The 24,829-nt window shown below is 37.4% G+C and overlaps 1 protein-coding gene across 2 annotated transcripts; it reads right to left on the reverse strand.

Moving 5' to 3' along the window:
• Positions 1 to 18,321: 18,321 nt before the first annotated feature.
• On the reverse strand, positions 18,322 to 24,017 carry LOC101480425 (uncharacterized). 2 transcript variants are annotated; one of them, XM_004539268.2, is made up of 4 exons: positions 23,814 to 24,017; positions 23,647 to 23,728; positions 23,056 to 23,388; positions 18,322 to 22,695 (listed from the first exon to the last, which is right to left on the reverse strand). In XM_004539268.2, exons 2-4 carry the CDS (start codon positions 23,705 to 23,707, stop codon positions 22,307 to 22,309), a joined length of 783 nt encoding a protein of 260 aa, XP_004539325.2. In that variant the 5' UTR covers positions 23,708 to 23,728; positions 23,814 to 24,017; the 3' UTR covers positions 18,322 to 22,306. The 2 variants fall into 2 exon arrangements, with proteins under 2 accessions (XP_004539325.2, XP_004539324.2); XM_004539267.2 differs by having other exon boundaries at positions 23,647 to 24,017.
• Positions 24,018 to 24,829: the final 812 nt, after the last annotated feature.

Consider the following 24,829-nt stretch of genomic DNA (forward strand, 5'->3'; position numbering starts at 1 on the left):
GGCAGATGGGGTCTTTTGGATGCATAGAGGCTAAAGAGCTCTGGTGTAATCTTGGTAATGAATGCTAATGAGAACTTATTGCTGACGTTTGTGCTTGATACTCTGATGTGGTCTTTTACAAACAGCAGTGTAGCTGGCGAGTACTAACAGAGCGAATCAAAGAGGCTTTATGATGAAATTGAGATTTTTTTCATGCTTTGTTTAGTATTCCGCGTCTTATCACATGCATCCACTTTACTAATGCATAAAATCATTTTATTAATTTTCATGTGACAGACTGGTGCAACTCTGCTCTGCTGGATTGTAGTGCTAAATTTTTAGGGAAAAAATGACACAGTTTGTGTGAATAAAATAATGTAATATGTTATGAACATCGTTATACAAAAATGGACAAGCATTTCATTTATTGTAAAAAAAAAAAAAAAGGAAAGGAAATAACACAAAACATCTGCACTTTAAAAACAGGAAAAGCACATTTTCAGATTTCTTCAGACGAATTCGTTATTTGTAGTGGTAATTCAAGAGCTGAAATTCAGAAATTCATAGCAATGTTTATAAAAGACAGTCTGACAGTGAAGTGTTGATAAGTTATTTATTTATTCTAATGACCAGCCGGGAACGAGACTTCTGTCTCAGAAAACTAAATTCAGTTGTAGAAGTGTAAACGACCTCACTTCTCACTTGATAAATGGTCTGAGCAGTATTTTCCTCCATTATCCCAGTCACTAGTTTCAGGTCTTACTGAGTAAAGCATGATGTTCAATTTATATTTGTTTACATTTTCGAGTAAAATAATAATAATAATAATACAGAGTGTACTTGAGGTTGTGCTGTTTTTTAATTGCCAAGTCAAAACCACTACTCTCCCGTCATGTCAGGTTAAAAAAACAAAAAAAACAAGTTACTGCCAAAATGCTCTCACAGACACTCACAAAAATTATATTACAGTGGCCACTTTTAAAATAAATAAGCTTAACAATAAGGTTCCTAAAACCTTACACAGCATTATATGCATACTTTACATGTTCACACCAAACAAATAAAGGAAATTTTAATTATTATTATGTATGTGCTTAAAGAATGGCAACATTCAGTATGTTTTCTAAAAACAATGCAACCATATAGTATAATGCTGTTAGTATTTTATATAATATGGAGTTAGCCATATATAACATTGTATATAACACCTGTATTGGAATTTATTTGCACAGAAACCCGTGAAGATTAAAGTAAAAGCTAGTACAAAGAAATCTTTGCCAGTATCAAATGTTCTGCCACAGTGAGCCTTCCATCACATTTGATGACAGAGCATAGTGTTGTCCCTACTGATAAACTGCCCCACAGGTCCTTCCATTGACTGAAAGATTAAGAATCCCTACTGACATCATGAAAACTCTTAACTGGACAGAAAATGATTGTGTGCACAAGATAGAAGAAGCTAATCAGCTGGGAAAATCCTGTTCCTGTATGTTATCACACAAACCAGTGCTCACCTCTTTTACCTTAATCCTGATGATCTCTTTCTCCTCAACTCACTCCATCTTATCCTTTTATTTCTCCTTCTGCCATTTCTCATTTTGCAAACACTCTCTCTGTGTTTCATCACAATGAGGCTACAACAGAAACACACTGACAGGAACAGACAAACCTCTCTGCGCTATCTTTAAGGTTATTTCAATCTGCTGAAGTGGATTTAAAGAGCTTTACAAGCTCTTTAAATTCAGACCAATGTCTGAGTTGAATATTTGATATTTGATCCTGTCAGTTGAACCCAGAATGTGATGAATAGCCTCTCAGCAGTGCCTCAGTGATTGGTTAAAAGCTCCAACATAACACCGTCAAAGCACAAGTCCTCTAACAAGCCCAGAAGGCAAAAAGGAGCAATCAAGTGCATGTGATGATTCACAGAACATAGATAGCACTGCTTCTTTTAAGATTAATGGCTTTTCCACTTGTTGTGTTACTGACTATGGAATTGCCTTTTTCTGTTTCAGTGTGTAATGGAAATGGAGGTTAAGGTTTCAAATTGAGGTCATGCTTGTCAGGGGATGGAAAAAACTAAACCTTTTGATCCATTTTAATAGTAAACACAGTTAGCTCCATACATATTACACAGCTCGATGTTCCACATACTATGGATGTGCATTGCTTTTGGGAATTGGGGATAGAAAAGGAATGATGCACCAGGTAGCCTGAATTAAATCTGGATGGCTGAAAGTGCTTGGAGGCCAAAACACCACCTTTTCCGTTTGTACCTACTCAGATTGACTCGGCACGGTTTGCTGCTTTACTGGTCCACTGGGGGAACTGAACTAGTTAGTTTGCCAGTTTGAGGTTATTATTGCTAATTTTAAAGGATATCAGTTGAAATGTCTGTGAAGGTTCTCAGTCATCCAGGTCATCGTAGTCAAAGGAGCTTGCAAAGAAAAGCGTCTGGACTTCTTGCTTGAAGACGTTTCACCTCTCATCCGAGAAGCTTCTTCAGTTCTAAGGTCAAATGGTGGGGAGTCCCAGATTTAAACCTAGTGGGAGTGTCCCCCCCACAGAGGGACAAAAGGACCCCCTGATGATCCTCTAATCGCCTGAGCCAAGGTGTGAAACTGGGTGTGGGTCCCAATCAGCCAGGGTTTCGGGTGAGCTCATTGTGAAACCTGGCCCCACCTTATCATGCGAAAACCACCGCCTCTGTTCAAAGATGTTCAAAGATGGCTTCTTTCACTCCTCTTTCAAACCATCTGTCCTCTCTGTCCAAAATGTGAACATTGGCATGCTCGAACATAAAGGATAAAGGTCACTCTTTCGAGGATGCCAATGTTCACATTTTGGACAGAGAGGACAGATGGTTTGAAAGAGGAGTGAAAGAAGCCATCTATGTGCACTGTGAGCGACCATCTTTGAACAGAGGCGGTGCTTTATAACACCAACTGTCTGCCATCTATAATCCAGTTTTGAGATCCCTCCCCAGACTCCTTTTGTCCCTCTGTGTGGGGATACTCCCACTACGTTTAAATCTGGTATTTACCTTATTCATTAACATAAATGCTGTATGAAGTTTGGATAATGAGAAAAAAGCACCAAAATCAATGGGGTTCTCCTGGGAAAGCAGCAGATGCTGCAGTAGGTTTAAAAGCAAGAGCAGGATTGGATGTCATTAATCTGCTATTTATAGAGATCTACTTAGGTTATCATTGATTTAGTTCTAGCCTATACACAATGTGTTAGTATATTGTTGGACATGAGAGACTATCTACAGGTCTCTCCTAAAAATAGGAAATTCAATTCCAAGAGTAAGTAATATTTAATGTAATTTATAAGATGTAGTGGTATTTGGGGGAAAATAAAGTCTTTGAGATGCAGAGTAAAAGGAAAAAGCTACAAGAACAAGCAACCAGTCAGCTAGTTTCAAGCTCCTCTTTGTTATATGAGTTATATTGTGAAACACAGCCACGTTCACTTTTTAATCCACAAGTTCTTCCTCCTTGCTGAACTTATTGATTGTGTGCAGTAGTTATAATTCATTTGAACCCAGCTATTCAGTACAGACTCACTACAAAGAACTCCTCATCTCCATTTTCTTTTTAACACTCGCAAACTTTGCAGTCTTGAGACCAAACTGTCACAGACTGAAGTAACGCTACCCGAGGCAGTTTATCTGATTTGCAACAAGAGGCTTCATGAAGCTTTTTACATTTTTAAAATAAACTTTTCACATTTTTTAGCAACAGTGTAGTAGACTTATAAACAAACTTACAGATCCACTGTGCACTATTGGCACCGTGAGAAGGGAAAGCATAATCCTAACATAACCTTTAACAGTTTTTCGTGCAAACATGTAAAGGTGCTGACAGAGTTCATTCATCCCACACAGTGTGATGAAGTTTCAGTGAAGACCATTTTGTTCCAGTTTTAGAGGCATGTCAGGCTTACGGTGTATGGCAGTTAAAACACGGCAACGCTGATTTTGAAAAACGTTGATATTGACTTGATATTGAAATGAACTGATTCCACCAGTGTTTAGAAAACAACGCAACTTTAGTAAATCAGCCATAAAACTAACCACACTTGGGAGTGCTATTTGGAGATTATCCCATTTATTAAACCTGGCTTTAAGTTTGTCAGGTACATCTACTGTTAACATATTTTAGGATATTACTCTCTGATATTGTCTGTTTGCATTGTGGCTGACTTATTCCAGTATCACACTGCAATGTTTTTGCTTTGCAAAGCCAAGAACATACTGCACTGCAGGCTTCTAAATCAATATCCCAGCAGATATCCCATAAATAAATCTCTTTTCATAGATGATGAGGTTTTTCACTCCACCACTGCTGGATTCCTTGATTCTCCATAGGACACATCAAAAGGTCACCCTCTGTGCGACAAGTTTGTGAACACATTACATACACTATGAAGAATTTCTCCCTGTTTAAAACCTTACGAGTGCCACACCTCTACAGTGTGTGGCACTGGTTTTATTGTTTCCTTGGTCTCTTAAGCAGCGCGAGGCAGTGGGAGTAGTATAACTGGTACACTCTCTCCTTTCTCTGTTGGACTTCTTTACACTGCATTCACTAATCTATGCTCCTCTTGTTCCCATTATCTCCAGCATCTATCTGCTTTTACCTCACTGTCTTACATTTAAGTCCTAATTTTTAATCCAAATAAGATAATAAATAAAATGATTATTAATATCTAGCTTAATAAATACAAACAGTTAATCAACAGTATTTCTATATTTTTAATTTCTAAAATTAACTTTGGCTCCAGTGAAGGAGTTCCCTGGTAACTGCAGTCTAACTGTTCATTAGTTAACTTTTGACAATTATGTGCCAGAACAAATAATCACATACCCATCATAATGAGTTAAAAAGAGAAAATGGAAAAATAGTTGATATAGTTTGTGTCTGAATTCTCCAAATCACAGTAAATAATACAAGTTTGTGGTCTTTAGGAAGGCCCTTTTTGGAAACAGGTTTTCATCTCAGTAGTTAAGTGTGTGCCTGTAAGAGTCAGGGTAGACTGCTGTCAGCACTGCCAATACTTATATACATTGGTTTATATTCAGCTCTTTATGTGCTCAGTATGCAGTATGCCCCATGACTTTACAAGATCATCCTACTGTGGAGTAACCCGGTAGCATCATTAAAGTCCTTTTTACTGTAATGGTCAAATTAGAAAATGTAACTAATTTGCTTAAGGTGTACATTATAATATGCACTATAAAATGACAAAAAAGAAACATTTCAAATATTGAAGTGCATACCTGCACTCAACCTTAACCTTATTAATATATGGTTTTCTTCTTTTTCTTCTCTCTTCTCCTTTCTTCCTTCCCTCACACCAAACTGCTCATGGCAGATTGCCGCCCCTCCCTGAGCCTGGTAGTGTCAGAGGTTTCTTCATGTTAAAAGGGAGTTTTTCCTTCCTACTGTTGCTGTGTGATTGCTCAGTTTTCTCTGTATTATTGTAGGACTTAACCTTACAATATAAGTGCCTTGAGGTTGTGACTTGGCACCATATAAATAAAACTGAAGTGAAGTGAATTACAGTTAGTCGTACAAAAGTGCTTCAGACCTGAAATACCTCAAAGTAGCTAGATTGTTTTGTGGGTGTGTATAATGCGGCATAAAGATGGATAATGTATTTTAAACCAACTTTAAAATAATGTTGAAGCAGATACTGAGGCACTTTTAAAGTCACCCACTAAAACCAAAGTGGATCTTTCCCACTTTCACAGCTTTATTTTGAACAGCGGCTCCTGAGCGATGCAGATGTAAAAGTGAAGACTGCTGAAATTATTCATACTCCAGAAAAAAACCCCATGTAACTTTAAGCAGCTTGCAGGAGAAACATTATGAGAGATGCAAACATGCCTATAGGGGGGAAAAGACATTTACTCAGATATGGAACACAGCAAGAGCACATTTCTATACTAATGTCTCATATTACCAAATATATCACATATTCTCCAATAAGATGGATTCTGCTGATTTCACACAAGAAGCACAGATAAACTGACAAATATAATCCGCACAATTAATGGTTGATCATGTAGAACGAGGTCACAATTTTATACTTTATTAAAATCAATGTTTATTTTTAAAAAAAAGCTTCAGTGCTGTGTGTCATTAAAATAACAGCAATACCATAAATTCAAGGTAATTCCTAGGTGTGTGCACCTATCCACATTTGTGTCATGGCTCAAAGAGAAAGCAATTTAATAACACAGTTCTTCACAGTATTATAATTATAAACACTGTCTATAAACCCTGGCATCCACAGAAATCCTTCACCGGTTTTCTATAGTAAACACCACAAACTAAGAAATTTTTTTGTTAGATGTACTAAATTTATAAATAAACAATCTCCTTAATGTGTCTTCAAAGTAATGAGTTGTATCAATGGGCTTATGTTTATTGGAGTCATGTTTATACATTAATGAAGCATGTAGAAGGAATCGTTCTGCATATTTAAGCTTTATTTTTCTTTTTACACTCTTTCACCTCCCTCACTCTGTCTGTCCCCGAGTCTCTATTATTTTCCATAGGCTGACACAGTTCTTAGTCGCCATGGAAACTCTGTACTAGCATGTCCCACTTCTAATGGGAAAATGAAGGAGCTTCGCAAAAGGAGCAAGTGAAACAGGAAATAAAAAGCAGATGAAAATGAAAAAAATGAATAAAAAGCAATGGATACAGGTCACAAAAGGAGAGAACTACAGCGTCGAAACAAACCAACCACTTATGCCTTCTGGAAGCCAATATTGAGTCAAGACATCAGTGCCCAAGGATACCTTTTGTGCAGCAGGGAGACACAGGTGGCATCTGGCAAAATGGTATTACATTTGTATGGTTTGAGAACGCATTGCAAAAAACAGAGCACTTAAGTTAAAATAGATCATTTTAATTAGAGTAATAGAATAAAGCCGAAAGTCAGATGCTGTCCTGCCAGTTTATAGATTCTCGAAGTTAGTGAGGTGAGGGTGTCAAAGTGAATCCAAATGTCTGTTTCCATGACTTCAGCTAAGCGTGACTGACTTGTCTCCATCATAGCCTTAGGTTATCTTGCGTGATGCTCATGCCAGTATGAGCATACAAACAGAGCTGATTGTAAAAACAAAGGTTTGGCAGTCTCTTTAGTTCTGGCAGGGAAGCAAAATCATTACTGGGCAACTAAGAATCTGTGCAATCTTCTCTTGTTTATGTGGGTCATTTTGAATCATGTTGCATGTAGTGCTGTTTTTTGATATCACTGTTTAATACTGCAAACATTATGCTGCACTTTTCTACGTTACAGGTTTTCATTTCAGTATTATTTTACAAATATAAATGACAATGTTTTTCTTGAGTGCGTTATAATGTACTGCAAGCTGCTTGTCATTAAAATCAGTTTGACATTAGACTGTGTATATAAGGGTCATAAAAATCAACAGTCTGTCGCAATTTTTCTTACATTTTCCTGTGATGCACATCTTGTGATGCATCAGACCATATGTTAACTCATTTGAATGTCACTAAAATTATGAAATCATTAAAAGGCAGTAGACTTGATTGCGTTTGTATGCATCTGCATAGTAAATCAGTATCATTTTATTGCAGTTATAATCAGTAGAAAGAAATGTTTTCGAGATAACATTTAATGTGTTGTTTAAAGGAAACTGGGGTCAAAGTGAGGTAAATGGATGAACTAAATAAACAAGGTCAAACATAGACAGAAGCTCTCTCACGAACAGTCTGGATGCCCTTTAACATCAATCATGCATAAATATCAAATGTCAAAACAGGAGAAAAAAAGCAAGACAGAAAAACCTTTAGTGACTTGGGTTGAGTGAAAAAAAAAAAAAAACAGTGAGAGGGTTGGATTTTGGTTTGTTGAAGCATTAACACTTTTGCTGATGTTGTTATGGTAGCCTATGCAATACTTAGTAATACATTTCAGTGTTCCCATAATATAGTGTAGATAATATTCTTTCTTAGATATAGGACAAAAACATTTTAAACATTTAAATAATTAACCCCAAATAGTAAACCTTTAGTAATAATTTAAATTAATGAGTAGGAAAATCTCTGGTCAGGACTAATTCTAGTTTGAAATGATGACCTACAGGTGTGAAGTAGGACTTGTTGCTCAATCCTCATTGAGGTTAGAATAAAATACAGTTGTCTCGTAAGAACTCTTCAGGCTAATCTGTGTGGCTAAGTTTGTATTTCTGTTGTTCAGAAAGGTTACACTGACACTGAGAGTGTTTTTTACTCTGTCTACAAACCTTTCCAAAAAATGCATTTATGTCTAATATGCATGCATATATAGGACTGCTAGAAATTTTGCATTACTGATTTGTTAAGTGCTAATTCTTTGCACCAAGTATTCCAGTCTAATCTAACCTAATCTGTGTCTTAGTGACATGATATCATTATGTCAGTTTTCCTGAGTGTTGAGTTTTTGTTTTTGTTGGGTTTTTAAGCTGCTTAAAACACCCTTTAAAAGTGTCGTGCATCATAAAAGCCTCACACAGGAGTAAGTAACAATTGATTATCTGCCACAAAGAACGTCATAAAGATGCCGAATAGCCATGTTTGTTCATTTTGACCTGTTAGATGTTATAAAGTTAAAACTGGGATGTTAAATGCTGCTCAGTGCAGTGTTGGTACATCAGCATTCTCTTTTAATATTGAGCTTCAGTAAACATCTCTGTTTTGGACATCTGGGTCATGTAAGTCTCCTTCCTGCTTCTATCGATTTCTATCATAATGATAATAAAATCTGACCAGCGACCAAATCAATAACTTCATTTAAGATCCCTTTTTAGCCCTCACTTTACATGTTAATGCAATGCAGGTGGTATTTTCACACTGCAGTTCTCATCAATAGTGCAATATTCACCAGAAAAAAAACCCAGATAAATACTGTATGTAAACTTTGTTTTGGTGTAAACTAACTGAATACATTTTGGGCAGAGAGACGCTGCATGTGTCTGGGGGTTGAAGCTGTGACTAATGAACTATCACATGATGTGACTGTGATCCCAATGCATCACTCTGCTCAATGACCTATTTAGTTACATGAGAAGACTTGTATTGAAAAACAGTATTTGGTGGACATATTTTGTGTCACACCCACTCATTTCTGAAGGCTTCACTGGCCGGATGATGCAGCGCGAGGTTACCCAATTGGTTAAATTTTGACACATGAAACATGGGCACAAATAAATACTTCTGATCCATTAACAGACCTGGGTATGAGTGTTCATTTGCATTCTGTGTGTGTGTGTCTGCTTGTGCGTGTGGATGTTTACCATGTTTGTATATCTTTGTGGGGACTTCTCTTTGTTTACTATGCTTGTGGGGACCAATGGGCCTTTTAGGGACAAAATCCCTGTACCCATGAATTTGAAGGCATTTTTGAGACTCAAAGTGTGGGTTTAATGTCAGCGTTACAATTAGGTTATGGTTAGGTTTAGGCTAAGGGTTAGGATTAGGCATTAATTTTTGATGGTTAGGGTTAGGATAAGCATCTAGGGAACACATTATGTCAGTTAGATGTCCCCACAAAGAGATGAAAACACGATGGTGTGTGTGCCTGTGTCTGTATGTGTGCACCTGTGAACATGGGCCATTGCAAATATTTATCCATAAACAGGATATATTAATGAAATCGGACTGTTTGCTAATCCTAAAAGACTTTATAGATTCCCTCCCCCACATTCTCTCCTGCTAAAGCAGTGTCAATATAGACTTTTTTCCCGTTTAGTCACATATTAATGCAAATTCTGTTCCACAAGGCTAAAATAAAAATCATTACCAATACATATGTTAATAGCTTGAAAATAACTGCACAAAATCAACTTTGTAGAGTATTTAATTTTTGTCTCATTTAATTTGTAGAGATGAAATGAAAAAGTACGAAGCTGCACAGCACAAAGTAACAGTGCCTACATGCGACTTTTAAATAAGTACTTTCCCATCTCAATTTCCAGACCCAGTATGAGTCATCTATCATCATATGGTAAGTGAAAATAGTTCTATCACAGTATCTTTGTTAAAAAAAAAAAACCAATTATCTGCTGTGACAAACACCATCTTTTTAGAAGACCCTTTAAATTGGCTCTGTCATCTTAGGACTGTGACCCCCTTTCAAGAGTAACCTGCCTACAGGTTTATTAGTGCTAAATCACAACAGCAGTCACCTCAGCCTGCTATGTACTTTAAGATAAAGTTCCTTTCTCAATTTATTGTTTTTCACCATACCATTCCTTTTGTCAAAAGATCGATCTAATCTGATTGATGATACAATCTGATCATGGAAAGCAAAAGTTTAAAGCACTCAGACCAAATGACAAATGAGAATTGAAGCCCCTTGTTACAATTACTGCCATATAGGCAGGCATACCTGGGTTTTAGCGATTACTCAAATAAATGAGGATGGCAGATGGAAGAAAATTGATGCAGTGGAATATAACCTGACCATCTGGGTTTTATTCTGTGAACACACTGAACCTTCAATCAGCCACCAGTATTGTCTCTTGTGCAATGCCCTTCTGATTATGAAGAGAATGGATGGTGGAGTGTCAAATTTGCAGATTGAAGTAGGACAATGACAATAACTGCAAATTACCAGGGATAAAAAGAAAAAGGAGATATTTGGGGAGGTAATGGAATATGGTTCTTTAAAGTTCTTACCTTTTGATGAGTGTGGTTGATCAGCAGTAATGTTTAGGTGGGTGGTATGTGTTAAAGTAACATCTGCACGAATGCCAAAACCATGGTTTCCCAACAATACATTATTTTGTGCCAAGATGATAAATGTTATTTGCTTCACCTCGCAGGGGTTTTATTGTTGCGGCTGAGCTGAGAGAACACACAAAGATAGCTTTCGACATATGTTAATCAATAGCCCATTCAGGCAAGGCAAGGGAAGGTTACCCATATCTCTCAGAGTTTATGCAACAAGTAGGCTACTTGAAGCTTTAGTGATCCATGTGCAACTAAAAGCAGCTTAATTTAAGTCTGTCTCTGCCAACTATATAACAAAAAAAATGCTGAACATTTGTTAATAATATATGCAAGAAAGAGGAATTTATTTTTTAAATATAGGCTTTATTTCTCTAATCGTTCAATTAACTGTATATTTCAAAAAACAACAAAAAGAAGCCCATTCATCTGAAAATGATCAGGTAGAAGGACTGGATGGAAAAGGAGGGAAAAATCACTAAAAGACGCAAAGTGTGAAGAACCGTTACTTAATAGCACTTAAGGAAGCAAAATTCACAGAAATGAGGGGTGGCTCAAGATGGTACTGTATTGCACAGTACTTGTATATGTCTAACAGGTGAGGGTTACAGTGGTGCGTAGTATCCCCAAAGTGCATGCAGTCAAATGAAATTCTACCTTTAGCACACACACCTAAGCAAACATGACTGGTTGCTGTCCGTGAACTGCATGAATGCACAAGCGTGTTTGAGTGTTCCTTTGAGGAACAAAAAAAAAAAGGCTGTTTTAAATAAATATTGAAAAACACATGCACATGTATTTGTGGAGTCATGGCTCACTTGTTATTTTTTTTCAATGCATTTTCCATACATCTTGCTGGAAAGAACATTAGCATGAACCTGCACTTTCACATATGAACTGTAGGTCATCATGTGATTTACAGGTTGTCAGAGATTTACAGTTAACAAACAGTCAGGTGAATAAACAACAATGAGACACTTGTGTAGGTTAACGTGCTGCACGGGTGAAAAGCTCAGAGCAAATCACACCGAACTGAAGTATTCGTTTATTTTTATAGGTTACATCGTCAATATGCAAATATAATCACATTTCCTGTCACGCAGGTCCTGATGTCTGTCTGCATGCAAGCTGTGTGTGTGTGTGTGTGTGTGTGTGTGTCACAGAGTATGTGTGTTGCAGGTCAATTTCTAAGAATAATATAATGCAAGTCAACTTCTGCGGATATGTATTTCTGTGCTGGTCTCTTGTCAGTGTCACAGGGTCAGCTTCCTGTTTTAACAGAAAACTGTCTGGTGAAATATGTATAACATAACTTTTGAAGCATTAGCAAATAAAACAATAAAAACTCCCTGACACAGGTCATATGCGGTTTTTGATCGTTAGAAACAGGAACGGGCTTCAAACATGATGTTGATTTGGGGGGTGCTGATGCTGACTTCCTTTACTTTTAGGCTTATTCTGTTTAAAAAAAGGAATTCTCACAGTCCATATGCTTTTAGTCACTACACATTAAATTAAGACTTGAACAGTGACATGTATTCTACAGCTCAGGAATTGCTGTAATATTTGGAGTCTTATTATGGGTCTCAGAAGACTGGACATTCTGATTGTTAGAGGCTTTCCACAGGCAGGGTCTCTTCAGATGAATAGCTTCTGTCTTCATTCATCCAGTCTTTTTGTTGCTGCTCCGTCTCTGTTGTGAATACCTGGGGAGACAGCTCTGGCACATAGCTTGAGAGCATATATTGATGTTTTTCCATACCTTTCAACTCTTCTAATTTTCCCATGTTACCTTAACAGTTCAATACACTCCACGCTGGAGGTGAAAGGAGCTGAGGCACAGCTCAGCTTTACCACTGAGTTATTCATGCATTGGTCTTACTGAAGCAACAGTTGTTGTAGAAAGTGTGCCAGGAGTCTGTATACACAGTGAATGGTTAAAATGGACAAGCCTGCCCTCTACCAACTTCTTTGAAAAAGCCGAGAAGAATAACACAACTGTGTTCAAAATCAGTCAGCGATGGCAACAACAGAGATAGCTGAGTCATGTATCTGATATGTCATGCAATAACCATGGTGCAGCAGAGAGATGAAGTGTTCAATTACACCTCCTGTGCTGTCACCTGGGAAACTTACAGATAGTACACCCTTTTAGTGTTTGACCCACCACTGCTTCATGAGTAGCCATGACCTAAAATTGCAGTTTTGATGAGTTGAGTTGTAAAATTGTGCTCTCACTTGTAGTAACGGGAAAGGGCTAAGTGTATTTACTCAGGTAATACTTGTGTACACAGGATTTCCATTCTATGCAGCTTGGTATGTTTTCTTTCTGCCCATAATTTCAGAGCGAAATGTACTCATTACTAAAGCAACAAATGCAGCTCACTTTCATTCACCTACACCTTAATAAGATGATGAGGTTTTAATTAATGCTGAGTGACATAATTTAATTTTTCAAAGTAGCATCAATCTCCAGTTGTCTTGCTTTGCCTGTAAGTTAACTTCTCCTACTGGCTCTGCTTTACACGCTGCATTAGTACTTCTATTTGTTCTGACCAAACAAACTAAAAAAAAAAAAGTCAGATTAAAGTCAAAACACAGAGAGACGTGTTATGTACTAGAACACTGAAAGATATGATTTGTTCAGTAAACATTAATCCAGCCACAGCATGCTGCCAAATCAAACATCGCACCTACGCATGCTAGCTAACCTTCGATTGGGCAGGTTTACAGCTGCTTAATGAGAGGATAGAAATGACAGTTATTATTTTAATTTGCAGCTTTATATTTTCATTCTAGTTCTACATTAGATTAGCTTTGTATATATTACAGTTAATAATAATCTGCCTACAACAGTTGATATTGTTAGGGAATTGCCTCAAAAGCTGATATTAGTTTAATCGTAACCATTAGTGCCCATTGAATCTGTTTTCAGACTAAAATTTTCTACACTACAGCTATTTCCATGTTTATTTCCCTTTGAGCGGATCTGTGTTGTTGTGATTTATGTGTAGTTACTGGGAAAAGAACGAAACACTAACATTAGCTCACTGAGAAACAAAGATATTATGGCTCTCTGGTGTAATGTGAAGAACAAGCTTTTACGGTGATACTTTTACTAATATATGAGTAGCTGTCAAACAGTTCACTGATCATTTGCAAAAGAGGGGTTTATTTAGCTTCAATCAAGGTTTAGAGTGCATCATAGTACAGAAACAGTGAAGGTTTCAAATGATTTTCTCATGACCTCGAATTGGGGGCTCGTTTTTGTTCTTGTCCTTCAAGATCTTCTTCATATACAAAAGTTAGTCATGGAGTGCCATGTGAAATGCAGATTATTAAACATTAGGTCTCCCTCTTCTAAGTCCCTGTTAGTACATGAATTAATAATTGATCAACAAATTAATTTACTGAGATGTCTCTGAAGGTTCTCAGTCATCCAGGTCATCGTAGTTTAAGGAGCTTGGAAAGAAAAGCTTCTGGACTTCTTTAGGTTTCTAGAAGATGTTTCACCTCTCATCCGAGAAGCTTCTTCAGTTCTAAGAGCAACTGGTAGAGAGTCCCAGGTTTTAAGCCCTATGGGAGTGTCCCCAAGAGCACTGTGAATGACCATCTTTGAACAGAGGCGGTGGCTTACGACACCAACTGTATGCCATCTATAATCCAGTTTTGAGATCTCTTCACAGATGCCATAATGCCGACTCATATCCTGGGTGAAACAGAACATTTAATAGTATTTCCTGAAAACCCTCTTTTGTCTGATCATAACATTTAAATTTACAATAATGGATTAAACACAGCAGATGTCTTTCTGAAAGCACTGATAAAAATGTTGAGTCAGGCATTCCTTAAATGTTAACTTAAGGGGATTTTTAAAATTTCCTACAAGACTGCTCAAAGAAGTCTAGCATTAATTAATTATATCAGTCTTAAAAATGATCAACCTGTCTCTATTAATTGGCTATGTACCCCAGGGGGTCTCTGTTTTCTTTGGAGTATTGTAGGGCCTTTGCCTTACAATTAAAAGTGCCTTGAGGCAACTGTCGTGATTTGTTGATATATAAATAAAATTAAAATTAAATTAAAATAACACTGAGATGAATCGTGGAGCCATTTTGATCAGAATATGCCCTTTAAATTATAAACATCCTGTATGAGAGTGACACTCAAAAGTGATTTCATACATTTATTACATCTATTGCAATTCATCATTATCAGGCTGTTCTTGAATCTCTCTGAAAAACTTTGAGTTTATTCAGAACTCTGCAGCAAGAGTAATAACTGCGGCATTTCAAATCCTTCTCCTCACATACAAAAGCTTGAATAATCAAGCCCCATCATATCTTCAGATCTCCCATCCTAACACAGAACTTTGCTCTTGGACATCAGGCCTATTTGTGGTTCCTCCAGTTATCAAAAGCAGAATGGAAGTCAGAGCCTTCAGCTTTCATGTCCGTCTTATATGGAACCAGCTCCCAGTCTGGATTTGAGCAACAAATACTCTCTACTTTTAATATTAGACTTTTCACTCTCTGTGCATTTATACACCAATACTGTATTTACCCATTATCAGTAAGTGATCTTCATCGCTCTCACCTATAGTTAGTTTTGTGCCGTCTCTCTCTGTTTATCTCTTCTTTCCTTTCACCCAGTTGCAATGGTTGACCTGAGCCCAGTTCTGCCTGAGATTCCTTCTTCTTTTTTCCCTTCCCATTGCTGCCAACTGCTTGTCCATAGGGGGTCTTCTGATTGTTGGGGGTTTCTCTGTATTATTTTAGGGTTTTTACCTTCCAATATAGAGCATTTTGATGTGACTGTTGTTGTGAATTGGTGCTATAAAAATAGTATTAATTTCACTATAAATATAAAAATACACTTACAATTATATCTTTAAACATATGCTGCTTTCAGATGAATATGTTGTTATTCTGATCTCATCAGAGACATTCAGAGACTTGGGTTGTGAGCTGATATTGATGTTATCTTTTATAGATTTATAAAATATGTCAAACTTGTTTGGTTTTTTTTGTTTTTTTTTTTTTTAAATGTCTTGGGCAGTCATGTAAATGAAAGCACAGGGTTTCTGTAGCCTTCTACTAGCTTTTTGGCCAAATAATCCAAAGCCAACTCCCATTTACCGTAATGTTAGGTAACAGGCTATCAGTGCTTCGCATAAATCTCAGCAGTTTGTTGACATAATCTGGCTTTTATCTCCCCTTTCCATTCCCCTGCCTATCCCCCCTCCCGCTCTCATCTATCTTGCTTCAGTGTTTGTCGGTCAGTCCGCTTCTTATCTTGTCTCATTCGATCTTCCCCCTTGCCCCTCCCTCTGATTTTGTGTATGGTATAGAGCTGTAGCAATCGGCTTGACCAATGACCACCTGGCTGTCAAGGTGATAATGTAAACCTCCCCAAGAGAAGATTACTCTCGCTTACTGGGATAATTGGTCAGACACACACTTAAACACAGAGACACACACCGTCGAAGCCAAGGCACACTGTAAGACACCTCTCTGTTTCCATGGGAACATAACCTGAAACCTCTGTATACACTCACTAACGCATCCAAGTGAATACATAGTACACCCCCCTCTGTGTACTTTGCCCAGATGAGGTGCTCACAGGAGAAACCAACTTCCAACATTGAGAAATGATGCAACAAGACAACATGATCACTAATAAAAACAGGGACAAGGTTTTCTGGGGTAATGGAAATATCCTGTTCAACATGACTCTTTTTTTTTTTTTTGCAAGAGTAACAAGAAATCTTTAAAGAAAACAAAAGATTCAGTTCAGCTGAATTTAATTTAGAACAACACACGTCATCTCAGGGCATTTATTTAGGTCGAGATGCTTCAAATTTTATGAAGAGCACCCAGTGATTTCTGCAGTACAAACATTTAGCATAACTGGGCAGTAAACCTGCTAACAAGAAAAACATTTTGGTAGAGGATAGAAATATGTATGCCTCAGCTAAAATTAAAAAATAAATGTAATAATGCATTTGATATTTGTGTTCAAATTGTTCAGCAAACTGTTAGTGGTTTAATGTGAGACCAAATTCACAAAACTCTTAGTGAAGAAAACTGTTTGTTGTGAAGTAATATATTTGTCTGCATTTACATGGCAAGCGGACCAAGACAGCTTGGACAGTCTGAGTCCTTAACCGTGAAATTAGTTTAGGATCGTTGTTTGTCCAGAGGGCGACTATCTGTTTGTAAGTTGCTCCACCTTGTGGTTAAAAGTGGATATCACAATTAAAAGCAATGATCCATCCATCTTCTTCTGCCTCTATTTGTAACTTCTTCTTCTTCTTTTTTTTTTTTTTGAATGAGTTTGCTTTCAGTTAGTTTCCAGAGGGGCTTGCTTGTTTTAATGCAGTTTATGCAGTTAATGTAGTGCTGCTATTATATTTAGGGCATATGCCAGATGTAGGAGTCACAGTACAGTTATTAAAATCAAAACACTGAACCTTTTGAACACAGTTTTTTTTAGTTTAGTTCTATTTATCCATAATAACCTTGAGATGAATAACGTAAAATAAAGACAGCAGTTTGATGAAGTAAGGTTTTTTTTTACTTAAACATTTTGGCCATCTGCTTGCTCGTTAGCAAGTAGCATCTTCAAAAGGAACTCAATTTTGGAAAGTCAAAACCTCAGGATTGGAGGGACTGCTATGCCTCAAGTGTCTGGGTGGAGAGGAGTGTCGCTATGAGTGTGTGTGCCAATAAACCACAGATCAGAAACATGCGAGTGTGTGTGTGGGGGGGTGAAAAGGTGCAAAAAGCATAAGGACAGACCGTAAAATGTGCAAACGTCAAGAGAGAGCGGACACAAGGTAATAAAATAGAATAGAATTAGGATTGTAAGAGAGAAGAATAGAAGAGTGGTGCTCCGTGGATCATGTGAGGTCCCCAAGTGGCTGAACATACAATGAATAAGTACCAGATTTTCCAGAGTCACCTTTCTCTTTTTTTTTTTTTTGTAGACATTTTTAGTCCAGTTACGCCTGAATTGTCATGTTTGAGCAAGATTTTTGCTGCTCAATGTGGAGCTATTATGTAAAAACAAGTAGCTTTTTGTTACATTCATCTTAAGGTTAAAAAGGGAGCAATGGGCCATATATCCTCCAGCTACACTGACAGTAAGCCTTATGTAACTGAAGATGCATCTGTGATACTATATTCCAATTCTCTGTAATATTTTTTACTGCCGAAGAAGCTCATGAAATCATCATTACAAAAAGCTAAAGGCTCAACAGAGCTGTCTTTGTCTGTCTGACTATAGGAGGGCTTCCCCCTCAAAGATCAAAGTTGTGGGATTTTGGAGGGTTTTTCCAAGTAACTGCTTTGAAGCGTGTTTCTTTGGATTGCACCAATGAGCTGGTCTGCTTTGATTTATTTCTAGCATTTTCAGAAACTCGGTATATTGAGTGTCATAGTGAAAGTGTGTGAGTGCACTAATGGAGTGTATATAAAATGCATATGTTGGATGTATGCAATGCATAGACCAAGACACAAATAAACACAGACAACACAGTAAGGTTTTACTGTGTTTGCTGAATTTTGCTATGAAAGTTGAACGTTTTATTCTCAGAGCTACTGTGTTTGCTTTATTTGTTTCACTGCAGAAGGTGTTGTTTAGTTCTCCAGCAGTGACACAGCACAAATTACAAAGTTGAATAACCTTTCTTAAATGAGGTTTATAGCATATAGCTAAATTTTCAGAAAATCTAAAGTATTGTGAAAAAAAAGGAAAACGAGAAAGCAGATTTTTTTTTAGTAAGGTCATTTCCTATTGATAAAACTACAGTGGAAGTCCTTTACTGAGCTCTCCTGCTTGTAAAGACATGCATTATTCTTTTTCTTGATTAAAATCTTTATTTAAACTTCAAATGTATAACATCCGACAGAAGAGCATTACATTAAGATTCAGAATTAAACTGTTAATTTCAAATTTAATTAGCTCATTATCACTCAGTCTGCAAGAGAATTACTTTGCTGACATTTCTGTAATTTGCTTTGTTCTCTGCAAGAACACTTAATTTGCATCATTAGCATTATTTTTCAAAGTTAAATATGTGACAGATCAATTTCGGTGCAAAACACATTAAAACAACACAAACATTTTCATAAAACATATCAGGACTGATGTGCTGTGACACTGCGGGAATATACATTTGTTTATAGAGCTCCCCAATTATGGGGTGGAAAGTAAGTAAGTCCCAGTTATGGACATTAAAACCACATTATTGTAAAAACATTTTTATTGTCAAGACGATGGTTTGTGTTAGGCAGGCATTAGTTAGGCTTCCATTTGTGGTCAGGACATTGCATGTGTGTAGATGTGTGTGCTGTGCATCTGTCTGTGTATACTGTGTCAGGTTTGTACTGTAACTGGATGCATCTGTCAGCTCTCAAATATGTGACCTTGGATTGGTTTACCCACTAGATCTCAGCCAGTCTGCTACATGACACTGATTTAGTGAGAGCATTAGCTGAGAGTCACTCTGACTTGAAAAGCCTCTCAAATGTTCTGTCTGAAGAGGGTGCAGTGAGCCGTTAAAAGGCTCAGTTTTTGCCTTGGAGCGGGGTTTGTCCTCTGGCATTTAGGACTCACTAGTCAGAGATTGAAAAGCAAACTGAAAGATGAGGAGCATGAATAATGACTTGAGGCAATATTCTTGCTCAAGTTTACTGTAAGCATTTTTATGAAACTAAGGTGACCTGTCATAAAGTGTTGTGTGGCAGGAAGATTGCAGACTCGGATGCAGGACTCATAATTTGGGAAAATGAACTAAAGAAGGCAGCTTCATTGCTGTAAACTTGCTAAAAAGTACAAGAGACAAATAATATGGGGGCAGAAGCGAGAAATACATACAGTACAAGGAACTAAGAAACACACTGAGCACACAACATGAGGGAGGTCACAACAAGTGCTACAAGAAACTGGGGTCTTAAGTACACACAGGAGGTAATTAGGAAAAAGGAAGACACTAAGGAACACAGGTGAACCAAATCAGGGAAAACAAGACATGGGAAGCAAACGTTTTCACAAAGCACACAAGATGAGGGACTGGCAATATAAAACAGGAAGTAGCAGAACACCAGAGACGGAGACTTAATAAAGAATAAACTCAAAACACCGGGTCAAAGACCCAGGAGCATTGCATGAACAGGTTTTCATGTGTGGTGTGTTACAAGCTACTTAAAGAACAGCCCCAGTCAAACGAGCTGGCTATTATCACTTTTTAGCTAATGAAAAGAAAAAAAGAGAAACTTTAATCTGTATTTTGAACATGCACGCTATTACTTGTTGCTTGACTAACAGTTCAAATATGTCCTGGAGTATGACGTGTTTCAGAAGGAAACTGGTCAAAGAGGTCATCTTTTACAGTCTACATTGTGGCCGAGAGTTTTATTTTCATGGGACTGAACAGCTACACACATAAAGCAGTGCTCCAGAGACGGACCTCACACACACTTCAAAAGATATTTTCATCGCTCTGTTTAAAATTGTTGTGTATTTTTTTTCTTTTCCATTTTCATTGTTTAAGTCTGACAGCAAGTGAAATTACCACAACATTTTCTCCTGTGCTTTCCTGTGATGTAACTATTTTGATATTTGATTTACTTTATATCAATCAGCTCTCACCTGGAATTAATGATTCTGAACTAAATTGCCTATGTTTACCAGGCTGGTGCAAAGTGTGGTAAATCAGCCCGTTGAATGAAAACATATTGCTCCCTAGGGCTGCTCAATTAATCGAATTTTAATCACGATTACGATCTGGGCTTTCAACGATCATTAAAAATGACTGAGCCGATTATTAGCCCCTCCCTAATTTATCCGCGACACCTTAAAGGCCGGTCCGTGAAAATATTGTCGGGCATAAACTGGTCCGTGGCGCAAAACAGGTTGGAGACCGCTGATTAAGAGGACCCAAGGGAAGCTCGGAAAGCTAAGCAGAAGTTATTTGGAGAGTGACTGCCGTTGGTTGAAAAGAGTTTAAAAAAAAAAAAAAAAAAAACTTCAGTGGTGTTGCACACTATTTTATATTATTTTTTTTAAAGTCATTGTTAACCCTTTAAAGCCGGTCAGAGCAGCACGCTCCGTTTTGCGTAACTATTTTTAAATCCCTGTAGAACCTGAACCGTGTAAGCTAGCGCAATAATTTGTTTTGCATATGAAACCGGAGGAGTTGTACTTACATCTGATGCCATCAGCTTGTCCTAGGTCACGGTTTCGTTCCACATATAGCTTTGCAAAAATTGCATAAAAAGCGCTTGCAGGAACAAAAACATAATACTCCAGAAACACGCTTTGCCGTTCCTATCAGCTGTTCGTAACACTTCCCACAGTGAAATGATGCACATGCTGTTTTCTTTGCAAATTTGCATCATAGGATTGTTTTTTGTTTTTCCTGCAGTATATAAAAATTGCTGTATCTCCAAAATAAAACTATGAAGACACTCAAAATAAATTTCCTGTTGTTGTAAACTATTTTTTGCAACTTTATTGTATTTAAAGTTTTGAGGGATAAACCTCTTAAATTTCTCCAAGTAGAAATATATGTAAACAAAACAAAAGCGATTTTCAATTTTTTTTGTAGTTTATTGCACTTTTTTGCAATTTATGTAATTACTATGGACTTAATGCATACATATTATTAAAATATGGGCTATAACAGTTGTATTGATGTATAGCAACTTGAAATGCTCCCACAAATGGCACTACAGCATGTAAAAAAAATAATATAAGCTCTGGTGGACTTGGTTCTATAGTAGGTCTTAAAGGGTTAAATAAATATCGTCAAATAATCGTGATCTCAATTTCAGTGAAAATAATCGTGATTATCATTTTTGCCATAATCGAGCAGCCCTATTGCTCCCAAGTGGTTCCTAAAGCAGCTACTTCTAGTTAGCAGCACATATCACCAGAGGGCAGCATCTGTCCAGAAACTCTAGACAGATTTATTGCTTGACTGAAAGAAAAGGGGGTTTGCTACATGACAGTTCTGTATTTCTGAAATAAATCTAACAAAGAGCCTTTTATGGTCTTCATTCATAGAGAACTTTTACACAGATGACAGTGCTGGACATGCTTGAGAAAAAAACATCCATGGAAAGGTTTATAGCTGCTGATTAAACTGAACCAGTATAGAGTTTTTAATCACTTTAGCAATTATAAGAAAGTGCATTTTCTCTGAGAGTGTTTCCATTTAAACATCTCCTTGTGTTCTTAAAAAGATCCGTGAAACCACTGTGCATTTCTCTCCTAGCCTCTATTGAAGCCAAACAACAACACATTTTATACTGTTATGATTACTGGCTGTCTTCTTATCACCTCACTGTGGTGTGTAATTTTCTCGTTCATGTCAGCCAATAGCACAAAGGAAGAAAGATAAGCCTTTGGATTACGCAAGATGACTCACTTAATCTGATTCTCGACGCCCTGGTTTTGACAAAAAAATCCATACGTCTCAGTACCTTGTTGCTTCTAATCAGTGTTAATCATTGATTCATGCCTCCCCACATTCCCTATGTCTGGTGACACTCCGTGTGGTGGGAATTCCATTATTTAAATATAACTGGAAGTAAGATTAAAAGGCAAAAAATTGTTCTGGTACTTTCCCGGGCTGTAACTTTGTTGCCGTTGGAGTGTGTTCCTCTAGTGCTCTTCTGGGGTTTAGGATTCTGTATCAACATACTTGCGATGTATCTGTCAGACACGGTGCTCTTCAAGGAGCAGTTGTAAGGCCCGTGTGAACTGTTCCGCTCCAGGTAACTGTGGATAGTAAGCCAGCCTTGTTCGTCCACACTTTTTCCGGTGTACTGTTTCAGAGATCCATCTGAGAGGTTGCGGGAGCCGTGGAACCAGTGGACATTTCCGTCTGGGTAGACTTGCTTGAAGGTGCACACAGGTCCCGTGGTCGTTAATTTACCCTCCACGATCCCACCACACTCTGCAGGGAAAACCACGAGAAAAGTTTTAAAATGCACTCGACGCACACCGCATCATTCAATAATCTCATTTAGCGCGTGAAACTATTAAAATCCTACGCCAATTTTTGCTGTCAGATGAATCACAAGGAAACATTTGCTTAACATTTGCTTAATTATTAACATTTGTGTTTAGATGCATTTTCTTTGTATTTGGTCTGATATGTGTTCTGGTAAATTTGGAAGCAGAGGCAAAAAAGAAGACTGCAATGCAAAAGCAAAGTAAAAATGTGTTTTGTAATAAAAGTTTAAGAAGTTTAAACATATTACTCTGCAATATTATAATTTGCTTTAATAGGAAAATTTAATTGAAGAACTCTGACCTTGTAACTCCACTTTAGTAGATTCATTGAGTGCTCCTCTGTTGGAGCGTTGCTTACACGTGTATTTTTTTCCGCTCTCTGGAGGGAGCATCTTTTTGAAGATTAGCGACAGCCGTCCATCTTCATATTCACAGGTAAAGTTACTCAGAGATGCTCTGTGGAGTTCAGTAGTGATCCCTTTACTGTCCACAGAACACAAAAGTGTTTCCTCTTTGAACCACTGCATAAGTTTGATTGATATTCCATGATGAACCGAGGATGTGTTGCAGTTGAGGGAAACTTGCTCGCCACACTCTGCGGTAATCTTGGGACTAACTCTTAGTTTCACCAACTCTGCAGATAACGATACAGACAAAGAAATGTTTCATGTTTCGTTTTTTTGTGTCTTAAAGTTGGAGGAGGTAACGCCATCACACCATTATTACATCTTTATTAGAATATTCACCCTTTTACACTAACTTAGATTTAAATTTATAGTTCAGATAAGTTAATATGATCCAAAGCTGCAAAACAGTTGTCGCAGATATTTCAAACTCTACTCAGCAAATACTAATTTATAGTAATTTAGTATAGTTTAGTAATTTCACATACCTTGTGTTGTAAAAGCAAATGCAGTCAGAAGCCAGAGCGTGTGCAATGCTGTGAATCCCATTGTCAAATCTTTCACATTTCTCTGTAACATAGAGAACCATCAAACCTAATTAGCTCTCGGTAAATGCACACTAGGTGTTTTCCTGCAGACAGGATGGAAGGCTGACCTTAAAGCCGGATTCATTAACCAGATGTCTGTTAAGTCTTGTTGTTCACCAAAATGACCTCTCGAGAACTGCTGCTTCTCCTGAGCCCTTATTCAGAGCTTGTGGTCCCACAGTCCTTTTGGCTCGTCAATAAATTCTGCATATGCCGCCTCAGACTTCAGAAGATATGAAGTTAATCATTACTTTTAAGTGGAATTACCGAGAAGGCTGAAGCCGTATCCCTGTGAAAGGCGTGGTGTTGAAATCTAAACAACAGTGAGGCTGGAAAGGAAGTGTCGTATTTCTCTGTGTGAGTGTGTGTGAGTGTGTCAGTAGTAAAAAGAACAGACAAAAATGAGACAAAATGAAGACCTATTCATAAAGCAGTAAAAGCCACCACAATCAGAGAATTGTCTGACTTTCTTTGATGTGCTTCAGCAATCTTCTGTAGCTTCATTTTGCTGCATTCATCTCTGATATAGATTTTTTCCCATGGGGTCATTATCCCTGTTTAATTCTGTTCATCCAACCCCAGGGGAAATGCTTTATTGTAAGCTGTTATGGTGTGAAGAGCCACTTTCACTCTGTTAAGGACTTCATTGTGTGTCACTGTAAAGTAATGAGTCATGTTATTTAAAGCTGTTATATCATCATGGGAAAGTGACAAGTTTCTGACATCCACTCGTCACTTACCTTAACCGGGCACAGAGATGGTAAATAAGTGATTTTGCACATCAGTGGCAAATACTGTTTTCCAGCTTTAATAACAATACATAACTTGTATTCAGCAGAAAAAGACCAAAACCACTATTCATGTGTTCTATATTTCTTGTTTTGCTGAATAAAGAAAACAGGAGTAAATGAATGAAAGCCTACTGTGCGAGTAAAAAAAAAAACTCAAGAGGTTTATGAAAGATTTATTATCAAAAGATTTATCATCATTTGTGCTAATAAATTCTGCCTGTTGCAAGATTTATTATCACAAATATATATTTGGTGTTTTGCACAATTTCGTGTAGTATCTCCTAAAAGGCTGC

The sequence above is a fragment of the Maylandia zebra genome, linkage group LG6 (genome assembly GCF_041146795.1).
Source record: "Maylandia zebra isolate NMK-2024a linkage group LG6, Mzebra_GT3a, whole genome shotgun sequence".
NCBI classification, from domain to species: domain Eukaryota; kingdom Metazoa; phylum Chordata; class Actinopteri; order Cichliformes; family Cichlidae; genus Maylandia; species Maylandia zebra.

Bases quoted from the DNA above. Each gene is read 5' to 3' on its own strand.
- LOC101480425 (XM_004539267.2), bottom strand. From the start codon at position 23,737: ATGTTACAGAGAAATGTGAAAGATTTGACAATGGGATTCACAGCATTG. The intron at 23,389-23,646 runs GTATGTGAAATT...CGTTATCTGCAG, and splicing joins ATTTGCTTTTACAACACAAG to AGTTGGTGAAACTAAGAGTT. The intron at 22,696-23,055 runs GTCAGAGTTCTT...TTTTCCCTGCAG, and splicing joins TACTAAAGTGGAGTTACAAG to AGTGTGGTGGGATCGTGGAG.